The 18,431-nt window shown below is 41.8% G+C and overlaps 1 protein-coding gene across 36 annotated transcripts in view; it reads left to right on the top strand.

The window, feature by feature from the left end:
* The window catches only part of celf5a (cugbp, Elav-like family member 5a), a 171,067-nt gene that overhangs the window by 140,770 nt on the left and 11,866 nt on the right, over positions 1-18,431 (top strand). For 20 of the 36 annotated variants that reach the window (XM_041039848.1, XM_041039833.1, XM_041039856.1 and 17 more), the window contains 3 exons: positions 2,705-2,784; positions 9,725-9,871; positions 16,896-17,044. In XM_041039848.1, coding sequence (XP_040895782.1) covers positions 2,705-2,784; positions 9,725-9,871; positions 16,896-17,044 — 376 coding nt within the window. The remainder of the gene's footprint in view (positions 1-2,704; positions 2,785-9,724; positions 9,872-16,895; positions 17,045-18,431) is intronic. The other 16 variants (XM_041039849.1, XM_041039834.1, XM_041039857.1 and 13 more) reach the window with 2 other exon arrangements.

The following is an 18,431-nucleotide window of genomic DNA, read 5'->3' as shown; positions in this document are numbered from 1 at the left end:
AGTTGCATTTTCACATAATTACTAACTTTTTTAACACTGCACTGTTTGAAGTGGCAGCAAGCAGTGACAAAAAAAGGTTTAGACTGATATATAATAAATACTGTTGGCTGATATCTGACTTTCTTAATTAGGAACTCTAAAAGATGTCAAGTGGATAATTAGTATATTTGATTTGTTTTGTAGAGATTTTTTTGTGGCAGTAATTGTCAAAATTCCAAAGTTTTAAAATCTTGTCGTATTTTAACGGGAAAAAAAATTCAGTTATTATCTCTGTTTTAAGACAGACAAGTGGATTTTGGGTAGATAGAGGAATAATCTGTGATGTAATCCAAAGGCCAGGTTCAAAAGTCACCAGCAGAACAGGACACCCTGTGTTATTGATAATTGTAATTGCATGTGCTACAGCAATGATAGTTTAAAAATGCTGACTTTGCCATCACAAACTCTTTCTCAGCATATTTCGTTTTCAGGAAAAAAAAAACAAAACAATCCTCTACATTACAAAACCATGATTTCTATTCTGCCGTTGTCCTTGAATGCTAATCTGAAGCATTTTTTTTCCTATGGATGTACTGCAGGCTCTGTACTGTAACTCGGGTACTGTAGTGTTGCTGTCTTGCAGGCCTTTTTAGGACAGCCAGAAACTTTTGGAGACATCAATTCCCTCTGACATGCAGCAAAGAGCAAAGGGACTAGTGGTTTTTCATGTCTCTAAAGCCTATTCCCCGTCCAGCGCTTATGGAAATTGTTGTGGAATAATATCTAAGGGGGTTTGAAGCCAGAGCATTCAGACTCGGCAGTGGTTTGGAGGGGGAGAAGGGAAAGATGGATGTCAAAACAATTCAAGTGTCCCCACTGTGAGGATGGGGGCAGCCAAGGGAAGTTACATTCCTCTTTGTGGCTCCACAATATTTGTGCTCTTTCTAAGTCAAGCCTCAGGGTTGAAACACTCAAAACATCAGGCTCCAAACATTACTATTATATTCACCTTTGTCCGCTAATGGTGTGCAATATCTCTGTTCCTCTCAAATATAGATCTGTTTTGCACTTGGCTTTCAAAATACTCAAAATTAACTACAGCAATATCTCGCAGTGAGTTTGATAGCAGAATATTTTTATTATCTATTGCAACGCTCCTGTTGGGTTTATTTCACAAAGTGCAGTCAATGCATGACTTGCAAATTACCAGCATATCAGGAGTTAAATGCCTAATTATAGCGGCATATAGTTTGTACAACTGTAGCAAAGTCCTTGTACAGGTCATGCCGAGCTCCAGCTCTTTTCTATCCATATCTCAATAGGGGGCAGTGGTTTGACAGCTGAATGGGCATCTTGACTGGCTGGTGTCCACAGGGGTAAGCCCATTAAGAGGGGAAGAATGGCAGGGCGGCTGGGTCAAGCAGGATAGATGATAAGAAGAATAAAGTATGAAAGATTAAATAAGAGTAGAAAAGAAATTTAAAATGAAATAAAATTAGGTGAAATAGGGTATAATTATAAGAGGGCACGGTGGCTCAGTGGATAGTCCTGCTGCCTCGCTGCAGCAGACCCAGGTTCAGTCCTCATACGTTTCTCTGTAAAAATTCTGTCTTCGTACAGCCTCTTCAAGTTCTGTAAACTCACTGCAGAAACATACAGCAGCAGTGGATTGGGCATTAGTGTATAATCTGCCTATATGTGACATTGCAGATGAGTGTTAGCTTTAGACTGGTCTTGTGTCCCAGGTGCTCAGTGCAACCAGGGAAACACCTGGATGAAGGCAGCATAAATATAATTAACATTTTAACATTAGTTTTCATGCTGGTTATGTAATTGATAAAATTATGATTTGGGAGTGGGTCTCATTTTTGCATGTTGAATTAGACATGGGGATGTAGGACACAGGGACACCATACTAGTCCTGAAAGCTTTTCACAGTATTTTTATGAGTTTATTTAAAGAAGCCTTAAGGTTTGTTCAGCTCAAGCAGTTAATGCCACAGTACTGAGAATGTTTAAACAGGTAAAATATGCAGCTTGGAATCAAATTGTGGTATATGTCAAGTTGTAATAGTATCCATTTTGCAGTTCTGCAATGGAAGCCATACTTCAGTCTAATAATTGAATAATTAATGTGCAACAGCAGTGTGCACTCTGTGAACCCACAAAAGCCATCTTCAACTTGTTTTTACTTTAACCATCCCTGGCGATATTCCTTAAGGACGTTGGAACGAAGAGTGTTGGTTCTGTGGTTTCTAGCCTTTGTGTTTCATATTCACTAATTCTGATCCTGAACATCCTGTTGTAGGAACAATAAACTTTACTGAATTCTCAAATGGGATGGTTTTTCCACCTGAAAACATCATGGGTTTAGCCAGTTTAGTTAGTGTTTAATATGCACAGACAGGCATGTGGTGCTAAATAGCATGCTTTTCTGCTTCATCAGTGCAATGTTTAGCCTGCAGCTTCTGCCTGCTTGTCTGCCTGCCTAATGCCCGGAGTGGGGCAGCCTGCTGTGCAATGAGAGCTTCTCACTGCACAGTGATTTCTGTGGTGTCAAATATAATTAAACATCCTCTATTAATACTGTAGGCTTTTAAACCACTCAGTTGAATACATTCACTGTGTACACACATATATATATATATATATATTTTGTATGCCTGTGTGTGTGTGTCTGTGTGTGTACTTGCATGCGTGTGGTGTGCATCTGTTCTCTTCTCCAGGTTGCGCCTTCGTCAAGTTCTCCACACATACTGAGGCTCAGTCTGCAATCAGTGCCCTCCACGGCAGCCAGACCATGCCAGTGAGTACAGCCCTCTCCCTCTGATCCAAAAACACACAGAGAAACAGAAAGATATGCGCAGCGTGCAGCATCCTTTGTATGCACAACACGTACAAGACACAGCCTACCACTCACAATAGTTATGTGCTATCCACCTCTCTTGATTAAGAGCTGTAAACTCTCAATTTTGAACTTAACCCCAACTTCAAGATTTTTAATCGACTTATAGAAAATGCAACCACCTTCATAAATATCCGAAGTTTTTTTTTTTTTTTAAATGCAAACAGATACAACCAGAAATAACCTTCTGTCTCTTTAATTAACATAGTACTTTTTTAAAAAAAAGCAAATCTAATTTCCAGATAAAACTGTTTAGAGTGATAATTGAATTTTGGGTGAGTCATCAATCAGTAGTTCTGCTTGCATAATCAGTGAATATAACTCCAGTGTGAGATTACATTTGCTCGTTATGTAAGCACAGCGTGTCCTCAGAATTCTCTCTGTATTGGATTTACTATGAGCACAGAAGCTGTGCTGCTCATTTGTATGGGCCTCATGTTTTGGCACGGTCCCTTTATACCTGATGGTGTCAAAATAAAAGCTACTTACTCTGCACTCCAAACCCGAATAGAGTTATTCTCCGTGACATCCGGCAAGTGGACAGAGAGTCACGCCCCATATTATTCAGTGGCCTGAAGTATACTCTGCTTTTATCCTCTTTTTTGTTTTGGGTACCCTCATCTCAGAGAAACAGGGACCCTGAACTCTCGTCCACCCTATCTCACAGGTGTTGAGCTACACTGTATGATTTCATTATTAATGGTTGCCAATGTGTGGCTCAAGAGAGGAATGTGGAGAGACTAGAAACAGTAGAAACCAGCTGTGCCATTTTGGGGCAACCTCTGAGTCAATCTAAGTGCAAATGACTGCAGGTCAGGAGGAAAGACTATGGATGTCCATTCTCCATAGATACCCTCCTTCTCTGTTGCTCCATCCCCCTATCTCTGCTAGCTCTCTGCCCTCGCTCGTCTCTTTTTGGCAGCCTCTCGGGATATTAGGCAATAGACTTGTTTACTCCACCTTTCACCACATTGGCTGCTGAATTATTCATCTTACTATAAGCAGGAGGCCAGGAGGAGGGGAGGAAGAGTTGGAGAGAGAGTGCGAGACAGAGAGAAAGAGAGAGAGAGAGGGCATAGGGAGAATGAGTGAATGGACAGGATTTATACCTCCTGCTCTGGTAAATTGATTACAGAAATCTGATCAGCATCTCATATCCTGTGGCTGCTGGAGGAGAGGGCACAGTGTGCCTGCCTTGCTGAGATTAGTGGACCACCGGTGGACCATTACGCCTCAGCAGGACAACAATATTCAGAGCAAAGTGTCCATCAGTGAAGCAAAGATCCTGGAAAAACGTGAACCGTACATCCTCTGTGTCTATTTGAGTTCATGTTGACTGCAACTGAGTCGCTGCTATAAATAAAAGTCGTACATATTCTTTGATTGAATGAATAAATGTTTAAATAATCTTTTGTTTACAGCACATTAGGATTAATTTAAAAAATATATACATAAATAAATAAGTAAAACAGCTACAGTACAGGATACACACTGAACTTGTAATCAGTGGATGCCTCCACTGGATCCAGTTGGCAACTGTTATGAGCAATCGCAGCATTCCTACTTCTCTAAGGCTAACAGAAACAATTAATTGTTCTAATGAACTAAGACAAAGTGAGCCAGCATATGTATATGTGTCTGCATATTTGCTGCCCCACCAAGGCTGTGGTCGATGAGCAGAGTTAGAGAAATGACCACGAAATAAATCCCAGTCAATAGCATTGCTAGCTGAGGTACTGAAATGCACTGAATATTAACGCTGCGGCTAACTACAGCAGTTTGATAGATCTACTGCCAATCCCCCAAAGCATGAACACTGACATCTTAGAGTTCATGTGCACACACGCACACACACACACACACGCACGCACGCACACACACACACAAATGCATGTGTGTGCATACCTAAACATCTACAAACAAGCACTTTGTGGGTAGCACATTTGCATGAGTGCACATGCACACACACTTTCTATATTGCTTCTCTCTCTGTTTCACTGTCACATGCTCGTACAGCCACGGGCTAGGGTCAAAGGCTCCCTGACTGATCTTATTTTCCAGCTCGGAGGACTTGAGCTGAATGCATTTGTTATTCATGTAGAGCGGGAGTGGGCATTTTGTATGTATTGTATATGTGAGTTGGGAAGGAGAAAGGAAATCTGCATGGATAGTGTGCACCTATGTGGAGAGTGTGTACATAAATGGCAGTGCATGCAAAGATATACTTTATGTATGCATACCATGAGTGGGAGCACATATACTTCCATGTAGTCATCTGTGTACATTTGTGATGGATACCAAAAGAAAAATTATTTGCCAATCACTAACTACGACAAAGATGGTGTAAGTGCATGAATTATACGAGTGCACCAGCAGGTCACATGTAAGACCTTGGCTCGATCTTCATCACACCCTAACCCATCATATTTCAAGCATGCAGACCTCCACCACTATCCCTCAGCCTCCTACAGCTATCACACGCACACACACACTCTGCCACAGTTCAGGATATGAGTGGCTCAATTAAACATTTAAACGCTAGAGCTGTAAAGCAAATTGCCGGGATTCAGCAGGGCCGTGTAGGAAGTAAGTCCCGGGACAGAATTACACCGAGACAAGGGGGGTCAGGTCCACAGAGCTGTGCTGATTTTTTTCACTCCACATCCTCATCAGCTCAGCCTGAGTTTGAGGCTGTTTCAGCTGACACAGGGACTGAGATAGAAACACTGGAGCAGGATGATGGAAGGATAAGAGCAGAACAAAGGAAAGCAAATGAGGTAAAGTTTGCATTGAAGAGAGAGCTTTAGGATTGAGAGTGAAGTGAAGAGTGTAGAGGGTTAAAAAAAAACAACACATGAAAAAAAAAAGCATCTAAATGTGACTCCCCCGCTGTGGGAGCTTCTCCATTACTTCAGAGAGTGAACACGCACATGCACGTGCCATGAGTGCCAGGATTTAACACTCAACAGGACACATTGTTTTAATGTACAGATCAGCCTGTTATCGCCTTGAACAGTAATAAAATGAAGGAAGGAAAGATGAAAAAAAAAGCAGCTGATATTGTATTAAATCTTATTTCAGCTGGAAAACTGTTATGGTCTCGTTTTGTATTCAAGAAGATGCAGAGTTTTAATGTCAGTATTTCACAAGGATGATAGATTGTTGTGTTTCTACTCATTAAACAATGCTCTGCCTTGGTATTTTTAAGTTATTATTTATTGTTTAAGATTTATAATTTCTCCCCCTAGTATTTCCACTCAAGGCAATTTACATTCTAATATCCTAAAAGATTATAGTTATCCATTATTTTGCTAGCCAAGCTCAAAGAGGATGTATATACATATATATATATATATATATATATATATATGTATATACATATATATATATACATATATATATATATATATATATATATATATATATATATATATATATATATATATATATATATATATATATATATATATATATATATATATATATGATTCTAGTGGGTAGTTGGGGTGGAGTAAATGGGTAATGGCTTATTAGAATACAGTAATAAGTATATCATAGCATCATGTGAAGTGTGTGAATTATGGGTTGTAAACTGTAGTTGCTAACTGTGCATGCAGCATCATTATAGCACTCTATGTCTTTGCCGTGTGTTACTGAGGGCACAATAAAGCAGTCACTGATGATGGAAGTGTGTCATATACAGTATGAGATATGTGAAACTCACTATAGTCTTAAAATAATCATGTCCAGTGGTGTCCAGATGAGCAGCACATGCTGCTCAGGGAGACTCTTTGATAAAGCAATGTGGATGGAATATGATGCCATATGTTGTGGAGGAACAGGCAGCTTTAGTGGCAGTACACCCTTATGAAAAGAGGGATTTTTTTATTTTGTAGGCAGTGATGAAAAAATCATGTCTGTTTTCACATTTATCAGAGAGATAGGATCTATTTCTTCATTTTTGTTTTTGTGCTAGCATTTGAATGGACTGAATCATAGTATTACTAACCCTACAGAGACTGGGACACCATTAAGACATTCACCATGTGACACTTGAAACCAGTACAGCTATACACCAACACAGGATCAGCCTTCCTTCTGGCTTTGCCCGAAACTAACTCAAGCTGGCATACTGTGTGTTTAAAGTTAAAGAAGTGTGGAATATATAGCTGGGCATGCAGCTTTATCTCCTTTATTCACATGAGGGAGTGCAGCTTGGACACACACCAACCCTCCTTGGCAAAGAGAAGGAACTGTAAAGAGGCAGACTTTTCCTTACGTGGTTCTGAATCTCTGTACTGCCTATTTTATCCTCCCTGTTTAACTCCCCTTCCTTCAGTGCCTCTCTAGGCAGCTGGGAGCCGCCTAGCAGGGGGATTCTGCTCACACTTGGCAGCTTAAAAATTTAATGAGACTTTTACTTCACACTTCATCCTCCTCTCTTTATAGCAATGGAGATTCTGCTCACTGATATTCTGACAAGCCTAACTGGGAAAACCTGGGACATAAACAAATGTGGCAATGGATGCTTAGCCGACAAGCCATAGGATTCAGGTGTCCTGAGGAGAAGCAGTGGGAGGGCAAACTCACTGTATAGACCTCCTTAAAAAAGCTTTGCAGAGTGTGGGATGTACATCCAAGAGTATGAAAGAGAATGGCACAAGGCTCTTATGCAACCAGACAGGTCAATTCACAATAAACCATGTTTCTATTATTCAAGCAGGCAAACTCCAGTGTGGTTCAAAATGGAAAATAGGTTGACTGCAAACTTCCAACTTGATATACTCAGATTATTAAAAAAAAAATCAGGCTCCTTCAAAAATTAGAGAAGCAGAGCAGGAACAGTGAAAGGGAGTTAACATATTCAGTATGTAGTAGCAAATCTGCTCTGTATTCTGATCTTGCGCTGCCCTGTCCTGGACTCTCCCAAAGTTAAACCTCATAATAAAGTTAATGATGCAAATAGTAAAAAGCTGGACAGACACAACAGACACTGTTGTGCAACCGTGCCAAGTTTAACCTTGAAGTGACAATGTGTGCCTTTAATATATGAGGTGAAGCTGAAGAGGTTATGTTGTTCTGTTCCTTGTTTCTGTCATATCATCCTGCTCATTGTAAAATCCTACATGGTTTTCAATGACCAGGAAAAGTGTTCTTCCAATGTGGTGGGATGGTGCATACAGAAAAAACTAAAGAATTAGTCACTCAGCTGGCCAGAGTACAGATGTCAGCCATGTTAACAGACAATTAGTCTGTCAACCAACCATCTAACCAACTAACCTGCTAGTCAGTCATTCTTCTAACTAGACAATCAGCCATTTAGTCTCTCAGTGGAACTAACCAACTGGCCACTCACCTACAATCCTTCAACCCAGTGATTCAACCAGTGAGCAAGCGAAAGGAGGGAGAGAGAGAGAGAAGGCTTGAGGGAATATTGAAAAAAGTGGGGAGAGAGGGAAAAGAAAAGGATAAAATCTATACGCTACAGTCGAAAGGTCCAGTGCCTGTCTCTGAACATCTTTAGACATCTCTGTAGATGTCTTTATTCGCATACACCCTCAGTTCTCAGTCAGGGAAAAATGGCAAAGAAAGGGAACGAAAACCAATACTGCAATATGTAAAAATCATCATTGCATTTGTCATTTTTAAATGCTTGTCTTCAGTTCAGTCCAATTCCTTTCAGGTTTCACCCAGATCCAGGCAAACCAAGAAATACCCCTTTAGCCCTTTAAAGCCCCCAACCCCCAACTCCCAACCTTCAATCCCAGGACTTCACAAGTCACCACTGTTATTGACAATCTTGCATCAATTTCAGGGGGCCTCTTATAATGACTGACACACAACCTTTCTACACTGTCAGATCAGAGTAATATTTCGGCCTTTTATGTGGATCGATTGGCCGGTTTGGGGGCACAGAGGGGAGGAGAGGCGGAGCACACAAAAGGTCAACTGTAGCGCTAAATCATTTGAAGATTCTTAATGAAAGGTGTGTGGCAGACACACCTGCTGGTTTCATTATTGGGCTGCAGAAAAGAGGCAATAGTGTTGATAAAGGGATGGTTAGCCATAGAGAGGGAGGTTAAAACAGAATGAAGGAAATTGCCCAAAAAAAGCAACATTTTCTTTGAAGAACACTCTCACCAAGGTCAGCGGAAACCACTGCCAATCGTAGGCCTTATTTCAAATCATCGTAGCTTGCAGATCTTTTAACCTTAACTGTGGGAAGGAGCACCAAGGTTACATGTACTGTTATATGTACTGTACCAGAGGAAGAAAGCTGGAGGAAAATATAAAGTATTTATGTCATGCACGGCAAGGATGCTTTGCCCTGAGTGACTTTGTACATTTGTTAAACTCTGATTGAAGGAATGGAGTGCTTCTGTCTGCACATCTGCCTACATCTACCTGTTCACTCAATAAGCAGGATATTTTTATTCATCATACATTTCTATTAGGTTCATGTTTATGTTTGCCAGTCACGGAATGAGGAGGCACGGTTCTCTGCAATAATACAAATGTGCAATGATGTTGCATCTAGAATTTCTAAAAAAAAAAAAAAAAAAGAAAACTCTGACATGCAATTAAAGGAGCAATATTCTTCGTGCACACGCACTGTGTCTGTCTCTAAATGTTTAGTAAATAACAACAGTCACGTATGCAAATTATTCCCTGAAGTGGCTCAAAGCCTGTTGAGGATAGTGGATGTACGCTGTAAGACGGTTCTATCCTTCTGTTGACTGACTGCGTAACTAATGGCGTTAAAGGTGCTTGCAGCAAAGCAGGGTTAACTGTCCATGCTATCTTTCCTCTGAGTAATTCATTTTTTTGTTCCCCCTGTCAGGGCGCTTCCTCCAGCTTGGTGGTCAAGTTTGCCGACACAGACAAGGAGCGCACCATCAGACGTATGCAGCAGATGGTTGGGCAGTTTGGCATCTTCAACCCAGCCATCGCCCTTCCCTTCAGCACCTACAGCTCTTACGCACATGCGGTGAGTTGGAAAAGACATATTTTGCTCAGATGGCTGAATTTAAGTAGATTAAGCTCCAATTTCAATGTGTCACATTGAAATTATTTCTTTTTATATCTAAGTTCTTTAAGCTGCTATAATCAATTTTTTTGTGTTAACAATGAATCAAATGACTACTTATGTGAAAGGTGTTGTTCAAAGTGATGAACCCTCTGAGTGCTATCAGTCCACTGCAGTTCCCCTTATAGCGTCTTTCAGCTCATTGTTTTGGTTTCATGGGATGCAGCTTTACTGTTTTGGTCCACTCTGACTCTGACAGCATCATTTTCAGCCACTTGAAGCAGCAGCTAAAACCAGCTGTACGCTATGTGTCCAACACCAAACGACAGACAGACAAAGTTAGCGACTAGCTGGTGAACACAGTGATGAATTTAGCAGCTAAAGAGCCAGATATTTCCCTCAGGAGTTGGTGGAAAGCAAACCAGAGCGAATATTGGGCTTCATTTAACCTAATGTTGCTCCATATCTGCCAGATACAGATCTCTCACTTTGTTTTTCATATTGTTTCTTCCACCATCCTTACCAACATAAAAAGTCTGGGAAATTATATTTGATGTGGACAATATGCTTAAAGCAGCTTTGTGTAGAATTTAAAAATTTCCAAACAAACCTCTTCCTGTGAATCCAGCGATGAATGGATTGAAAGTAACACATGGACTGCATTAGTTTTTTGCTGGGATTGCTTCAAAAAATGTATGCCATCAGAATAAGATCACCCAGATCGCATTTTATTTTGACCTGTGATCCCTGTTGATCTGATTAGTGATCAGTGTTGCGGTAGGACCACTCAGAATCCACACACTCAAACTTAATTGTGTAATTTGCTCGAAACAAACATCAGTTAGTTTAACAGGGGATATCTGCCACTAAAATTTGCAGTTTAGGGTAATTCCTGTACACAAACTTTTTGCTGGCAGTGTTTCTGTGTTTGGACCCCTGATTGGTAGATATTGTTGCAAGTGAAAATTAGCTTGCCAAACTACCATCATTGCCTTCAGCACCACTCTGCTCCTCTCCTCTTAAGTAGTGCTGCCATGGCATTACATTCACTACCCTCAGCACGTAGGCACGCACACATTTAGTTAGCTTGTACCCTCCAACCCCTTCATCAGCTTCCCTCTGCCCTCCTACCCTCGCCTACCGTACCCCCCTCAGGGCATGGCACCATACGCACACAGCAGACCCCCGGCTCTTTGATGAGTTCAGACAGCCTATGCAGCCCCTCTTGCCACGCGCCCCCCTCTACCCTCTATCACACTGATTCTTTACCCTTCCCCTCTCCCTCTCCCTCCCCCATCCCTCCCTCTGGGCCCATGAGATGCTTCAGGGGCCACAGTTGACTCAGAATATTCCATGGGCAACTTATCTGCACACAAACTTTCTTCTCCCCTGCTGAGGCAGAGCACACACACGCGAGCAAATACACCCAGCATACGCTCAACCTACTTGAAGCAGGCTAAAATGAATTTAAGCAAAGCTTTCCATCCAGCGTTGAGATAAAAACCTGGGCCTCTGTCACAACACACTGCATAAATACACATAAACATTAGCAGAGTATTTATTTACAGAGAAGGAGGAACACATTCATTTTTTTCCCGTACTTATTTGGATGTAAAAGTTATATATTTTTTTTGCTGCTTCTAAATGCCAGGATTAATTGTTGACGTTAGCCAGGTCTTGGGGGCTTATCCATTTACCTCATTTTCATATCACAGCCATGGGACCCAGTGTGAAATGTGCAAATTGACCATCCCAGAGTAATTGCGAGGCCATCTCTTGTGCTCTCTCCAGTAAAACTCCCACCTTCATTACCATTCATGAAATGCAGTCCTTTCCCAGGAAATGTGGAGAAATGCAAATGTTTAAGGGGTGGAGGAGGCAGTGGCGGTCTGCGGGGAGACCATTGTGCCCCGCTCAGGTTGGCCATGACTCTTATTTACTGTGGCAGAGACCCGTGTCGACTCATACAGACGCACACAAGAGTGTACACACTCACACACACCGCGCAGCAAATGTTCTTTCTTTCTCTTTTTTACCTCCCCCCCCCCCCCCCCCCCTCTCTCTCATACACACATATAATACGACAAAGAGCAGGATGATGCTAGGAAATTGAGTTCCAAGTGAAAGTAACAAGGGCGCGGGGGATACTTCAGCATTAGAGAGAATCAATTACCATTAAATCTAGAGGAGAAATTGCACGTATGTGGTTTCTCGACACAAAGATTATACAGCATGAATGATGGTAGTGAAGGTGAAATTCTCCTTGTATTAGTATTATGAATCACAGAGACTGTGGATGCCATGTACCTGCATATAATGAATTCAGCAAAATAAAGCAAGCAGCTCTGAGGGAAGGCAACCTTGGAGATAAACACACCCCAACTTTTGATAAAGTAATGAGTGCACAAGAGGCAGTAATGTATTAGCAACAAGGGTCTTGTTTTCCTGTCTCGCTAAAGACTTATTTAATAAATCTAAATACTGGTTCGGACTGCTAGGTGCGTAATAATGTGGAATAAAGGGAAATATTAGTTATCTTTAGTGTGGGTGTCCAGCCTGTGCAGCGGTTATGATTACATTACAGTCACTGGCACTGCTGCCTGCACATGGTGCGCAGCCTTGATTCCCCTGTAACCGCCGGGAATGTGCTGAAGTGATACGATGAATGTTTCTTTACGGCAAGATAAACTGCACATATTCCCCCAAGACGAAAAACCTGCAGTGACAGAAAAAGGACTTTATCTGCAAAGACACACTACATGTTCGCCTACTCTTCATATACACCGGCCAAGAGAAGAGGAGGTGGCACAGTATAGAATACAGACGTGGGGAGAGATGGTATATATAGCTATAACCAGAGAGTACAGTAAATGGTAAATTCAAAGAGCTACCTCTCCACTACAGCAGTGGATAGGATTATAGAGTTGAGCTGACAGCCAGTAAATTGGATTTTAGTCAAACCAGGAGAAGGAGGGGGCTCTGAACACAAATTGGAGGGGTACAACACTGACAACATATGCTAAAAATGAGAAATGTGCCATTTTCACGATAGACACAGACACTGGTGCGCTCTGACAGGAGACATCCTATTTGCAAAAAGGTGATTTCATAAAACACAAGCCGAAGGAGAGCGAGAGGGTGAGATTCCATGTTTCATTCCAACTGTTGGCGAGTGATAATAGTTCTCCCATGAATCGCTGAATGCAAGTAATAAAACCAGATTTTATTACCTTTTGGATTTCCCCTTCAAGACGCAAACATCATATTTGTACATGATTAGATTTGATTCAAGCCACTTTCCTTCCCTCGTCTTCCAAAGCCATGTCTCTTTGTGAAGACAGCCCATTTTGGCTTTGCTTGATCTTGTTAGGTGGAGGACAACCTGCTCTGTCAGAGGACAAGAGAAAAGTTTGTCCAGCCCCGTACCCCTCTTGCCTCCCTATAAGATGCTGTAGACTGAGTGTGAGATAGATAAATGAGAGGAGAGAAAATGGTTTAACTTGGTGCTAATAGTGACAGTGTGTGGGTGGATGAGAGGGAGGATGACGACTGTAAACTCACATTAGGAAACATCTCCCCCTGTTGGAGGGACTCACATTGGAAACAGTTTTGCAAAGCAGTCCACATGAGAAGTGATGGTAACAGATTACTGCAACATTTGGCTGTACAGTAAACTGCCCACACACACAGACGAGCATGTATGTGACCTGGTTTAGCTGTATTATACTTGTGAGGACTAGCACTTGACTGCCCCTGCATGTGTCTGCACACACACATGCACACGCAGAACAAAGTGCATCAGAGATGAAAAAACCTATTAAAATCTTTGTGTGGAAATACAGCCTGCTGGCATGAGGGGGGGTAATAAATGAGGCCCTTGAGCTTCAGTCCTCTGTCTTCAGTCTTTTAGTTCACCTCAGTGACCCTCTGTCTCTCTCTCATTTTTTTCAACCTTTCTCACCCTCTCTCTCTCTCTCTCTCTCTCTCTCTCTCTCTCTCTTTACCTCTCTTTGTCCCCCTCCCCTCCCTCCGTCCCCGGCTGGTTGGGCTATAAGGGGTCACATGTGACAGTGCTGAGAGTCAGCAAGTCACAGAGCAGCGCTACGGAGATAATTGCCATGTGATAAAGAGGTGATTGCCTGCTGGCACCAGGGGAGAGTAATGCCATCAGGTTGCAATAAAAAAGCAGATGTCTAACACTAAATGAATGCTACTGAAGCCCGGGCAACTTTCTTTGCTCCTTTTCATCTCATGCGCTTCTCTTTTGTCCCCCTTGTTTTTGTCTGCCTTTTCTTCCCTCTTCCTTTCTTTTCAAGAGGAAGCAGAAAAGGTTTTGTCTGTGATGATGAAGACTCAGTTGTGCTCATTCTCCGCCAGAGACATTTGCTATCTGCTGGGTAGTGCATAAATAAAGAACCGGGAATGGCTTTTGAATGTAATGCCTTTGAAATTTTGAAAAAGAAGAAAGAAAAAAAAAGCATATACATGCGAAAAGTAAAATGGAATGACTTTGAATATCTCTGTCAAAATAACCACTCTGCTTTTTGTTCTTTATTTATTTATTTTTAATTTTTTTTTTTTTTTATCAGAGCCGGTTTGTATTAACTACTGCATTCCAACATAATTACATGCTTGAGTTTCCAATTTGCTGCATTTTAATTTGAAACGAAGCATCAATGAATGCCAGAGTTGTTATCCATGACAATCTGACGGATGGCATTAAGAATTGCATTATCTAAGACATGCACTGGGAGAGGGGCTAGTATTCTGAAGTCACTAGCATTCACTCCCACTCCATTATTTCTCCATCCAGGCCCCCCGGCTTGTATAAGGCCATGGGGCCCAAAATGAATAGGCTGCAGGCTTATTAGAATCAGACCTAAGTCCCCAGTCCTCACTGAAAGCAGTGAGCGGAGCCCGAGAAAAGACCCCCCCCCAAAAAAAAAAAAACAGTGAGGGGTGTGACAGTGTATTTATTCTGTAATACCAGCCCAGTCAGACCTTTCATCCTGAAGTCCAGCCCTGTTCACATCCTAATAGGGGGTCAACATCGCCTAAGCAAGGGAGCCCCAGATCCTCTAGACCTCTTTGTTTGTTTTTATGTCATTGCTTTTGTTTAGTTTCTTGTTCCTTTGCTTTCTTTTGCAGCTATGCCCCCTTAAAGGCTCTATTCATCTTATTTGTAAAGGAGCGGATGATCCCCATTTGTCACGTTGATAAAATTATGCAAATGACAAAAGGCGTTAATAGATAGCAGTGGCAAGGCATGTGACTAATGGATGAGATGCCAGTGTTGGGCATTCTAGAGCGGGACAGTCTCTTTCAGGTTACCTGACAGGGGCAGTGAGGGAAAATAATTGGCTTTTCCGTTGCAGGGTCCCCATGCAAATACAAGCAGAGTGGCATTCTATACCTCCACTGTCTCGCAATATCGTCATTAGCATTAGTGCCAGTGGCAGAGGAGTTTGATTTCTGCTTATACAAGTCAGTCTCAGGCCACGGCCGTCAGCAGCTCCCCTGACACGCAGCAGCTATGCAGTATTAAACAGATGCAAAGTGGGGGGCAGGAGGTTGGTCCATTTGTGTTTGTATTCCTATATCACACAGGTCTGCATGCCTGATGGGCAGCTACACAACCCTGCAAAAGATTATTGATTCCCCAGATAAACCCATTGGTTCACAAGCTGCAAAAGCCATTGTACAATGATGGATTTTCTTCTGAATTAGGCATTCAGCATGTGGTTTGCACAAGGAGAATTTAAGCTGAGTGCAGAAACTCAAATAGTCTCTATCGCTCTTCATGCATGTTATGCGTATGTGTGCGTATGTGTGTGTACGCAGGGCAGCGGTGCATGTGAGCATGTCCTATGCATATGAATAAACACTCTGTGGGCTGCATTTGATGGAGAATAGTTTCAGCTCTCACTTCTCACTTCATGCTAAGTAGAAGTGCAGAGTGAATGAAAGCATATTGATTTTATCTCTTTGTGGGGCTGTCCAGTGGGTGAAAATCGACTGCCATTGAAATTTTTCTGACTCATAACATACTATATTACTAACAAGGTTTTGGATTTTGAGCTGCAAGCTACGCCTACTTTAAAAGTATTGTTTTAATGACTCAGGTTGTGGATTCAGTGACATCTCAAAGCAGCCAGAGTGAAGTTCTACTGTACTTACCAAAGATCACAATGTTGTTTGGTAAAATGATGTCTCTACAACAGCTTTCCAGACAAGGCAAAGTCTGTGGTCATGTAATGAAGTTCCAACCCCAAATGTATTCAGTTTGCAAAATGCCTTCTATTTTGGCAAAAGTAGCCCACAGACAGGCCTAGTGGTGTTCCGACTGAATTATAAAACAAAGCGAGCTCTGGATGAATGCTGGGCTACAAGCAGCAATCATTACAAATACATCAGAAAAATTAGAGATGAGTCCAGGGAAAAACCGAAGAGAGTGGGAGACATCTGTGGCATTTCTATACAGCCAAACAGAATATTGTGAAGTTTGACAATTGTAAGGAAAAAGCATTTCAACTCTTCTGCAAACTTTGCCTGTTCCCTTAGCGCAGAGATAATGTGCACATGTCAATGCCTTGATTTGTATGAGCCCAACAGACAGCTATTAAATTGTTTCTGCAGCTGGTGACAGGCTTCCTGCTGGGAGGATAGACAGATTCACTAAACATAGGTTGACAGGCTTCTTTTTTCTTCCCTTTATTCCGCTCTACTTTCTCTGTACTTCCCATGCACTATCCATCCATCAACCTCAACATACATCCCTCCCTCTGTTCTACCCTTGCTACGATTCTCTCTCCTCTCTCGCTCCCCTTCTCCCGTCTTTGTCTGACTCCTTCCCAACTTACTATATTTTTCATTACCATCTGTCCTCCCCTCACCTCTGTCGCACCTCGTTCTCCCTCCTGCTCTCTCACACACCCCATCCAACCCTCCTTTCCTCCACCCATCTCTCCGTGTCCCTCTTCTTTAGCTCATGCAGCAGCAGGCAGCCATCATGGCAGCAAGCCACGGAGGTTACCTCACGCCTAGCGTGGCTTTCCCCGCCACACAGATCCACCAGATGGGGGCGCTCAACATCAACAGCCTCCCACCCACCCCCATGACCCCGGTGTCGGGTGAGTTTCATCAAACCCTGGGTGAGCTCTCAGTTTCATTCCCTTTCCTCCTCTGAGTGTGTGTGCGTGTATATTTGTATTGTGAAGTGGACGTAGGTTAGTGTTGCAAGGACCAAGGTCTCTTTTGTGCTTGTTCTAATGTCTTATTTTAAGTGTGCGGATTTTATTGTGTGTGTGTGTACAATGCCAGTAATTTTGCTCTAGGAGGTCAGCTTGTGTTTTTGATAATGTCTGTATGAATATATGAATAGTGTGTGAGTTTTTGTCTGTGTGTGTGTGTGTGTGAATAAAAAAAAAAAAAAAGAGAAAAACCTAGAACTGTAGCAAGGCCAAAAGAAAGAGTGCCTGCTTACTGGTAATCCAAAATTATTCTACTGGAGAGAAAGAGAGACAAAGATGAAAAAATACATCCAATAGGATTTGCATGTTTATGTTGTTTGTGAATGCAGGAAATATTTGGGGATAGTAGCAGTCGAATGAGGAATATCAATAAGTAAGTTTACAGATAAGGCGCTAATTTCCCTGTAGTATTTTGACCTTGTGCTTTGAAGCACTTGCGCATGATCCGCATGCAGTTGGTTTTGTTTTCCATAACAAACACCTCCTATGCAGATACATTACAGAGGAAAGAGAGGGACTTTGAAATACCTACCCGCTGCATAACATTTGCTTACTCAGCAGAGCTTCATTTTCCTTGAGACAGAGGAAACTTCAAGATTCTCCACTCAACAAAAGCACGAGCCGAAATAAATAATACAGTATCCAAGTCTTTGTTGTGCTCCGCTCACCTACTTTGTCTACACTGCAGTATTGAGTTTTTAAGGTGATGACTTTGGTAACTTTAAACCAATCAGCGTGAGAGAGAGAACCACCATCAGTGTCTGCAACAAGTTCTATCTTAGATTTTCTTTATAGTCATCACAGGAAACGAACGTCTCACTGCTATGTCAGATCTTTTCTCTGCGCTATGGTTTTCTGTGGGGAGAAAAAATATTGTCGTACGTTGATATTCTGCTCACTTCTTCATCCATAGACTCAAATAAGGACAGTCTTATTTGGTCCTAATATAATAATCTTCAAGTCACAACAGTCTGTTGAATGAAAATGTACAGATCAGATTGTGCCGAAATAAATGCTGCAGGACCCATATTAACCTTTTAATCAAGCATCTCTCCACCTAAAGCCGAAGAAATGCACATGCATGAAGTCAGATGATAGAACATGCCAGTGGATGCTCATGCTGTATGTGCATGGTATATCATTTTCAACGTTGGGCAATGTATCTAGAGAGGAGAACCATTTGTCAAATATTCACAGTGATGTTTTGGTGCAAAGTGTGCACTTTTGAGCGGGCATAATCAATCAGACAGTGATTAAAAGTGGAGCTCAGT

The sequence above is a fragment of the Toxotes jaculatrix genome, chromosome 6, assembly GCF_017976425.1.
Source record: "Toxotes jaculatrix isolate fToxJac2 chromosome 6, fToxJac2.pri, whole genome shotgun sequence".
Classification (NCBI taxonomy): domain Eukaryota; kingdom Metazoa; phylum Chordata; class Actinopteri; family Toxotidae; genus Toxotes; species Toxotes jaculatrix.
Note: the sequence above shows the minus strand (reverse complement) of the source record. Positions and strands in the feature narration are given on the sequence as shown.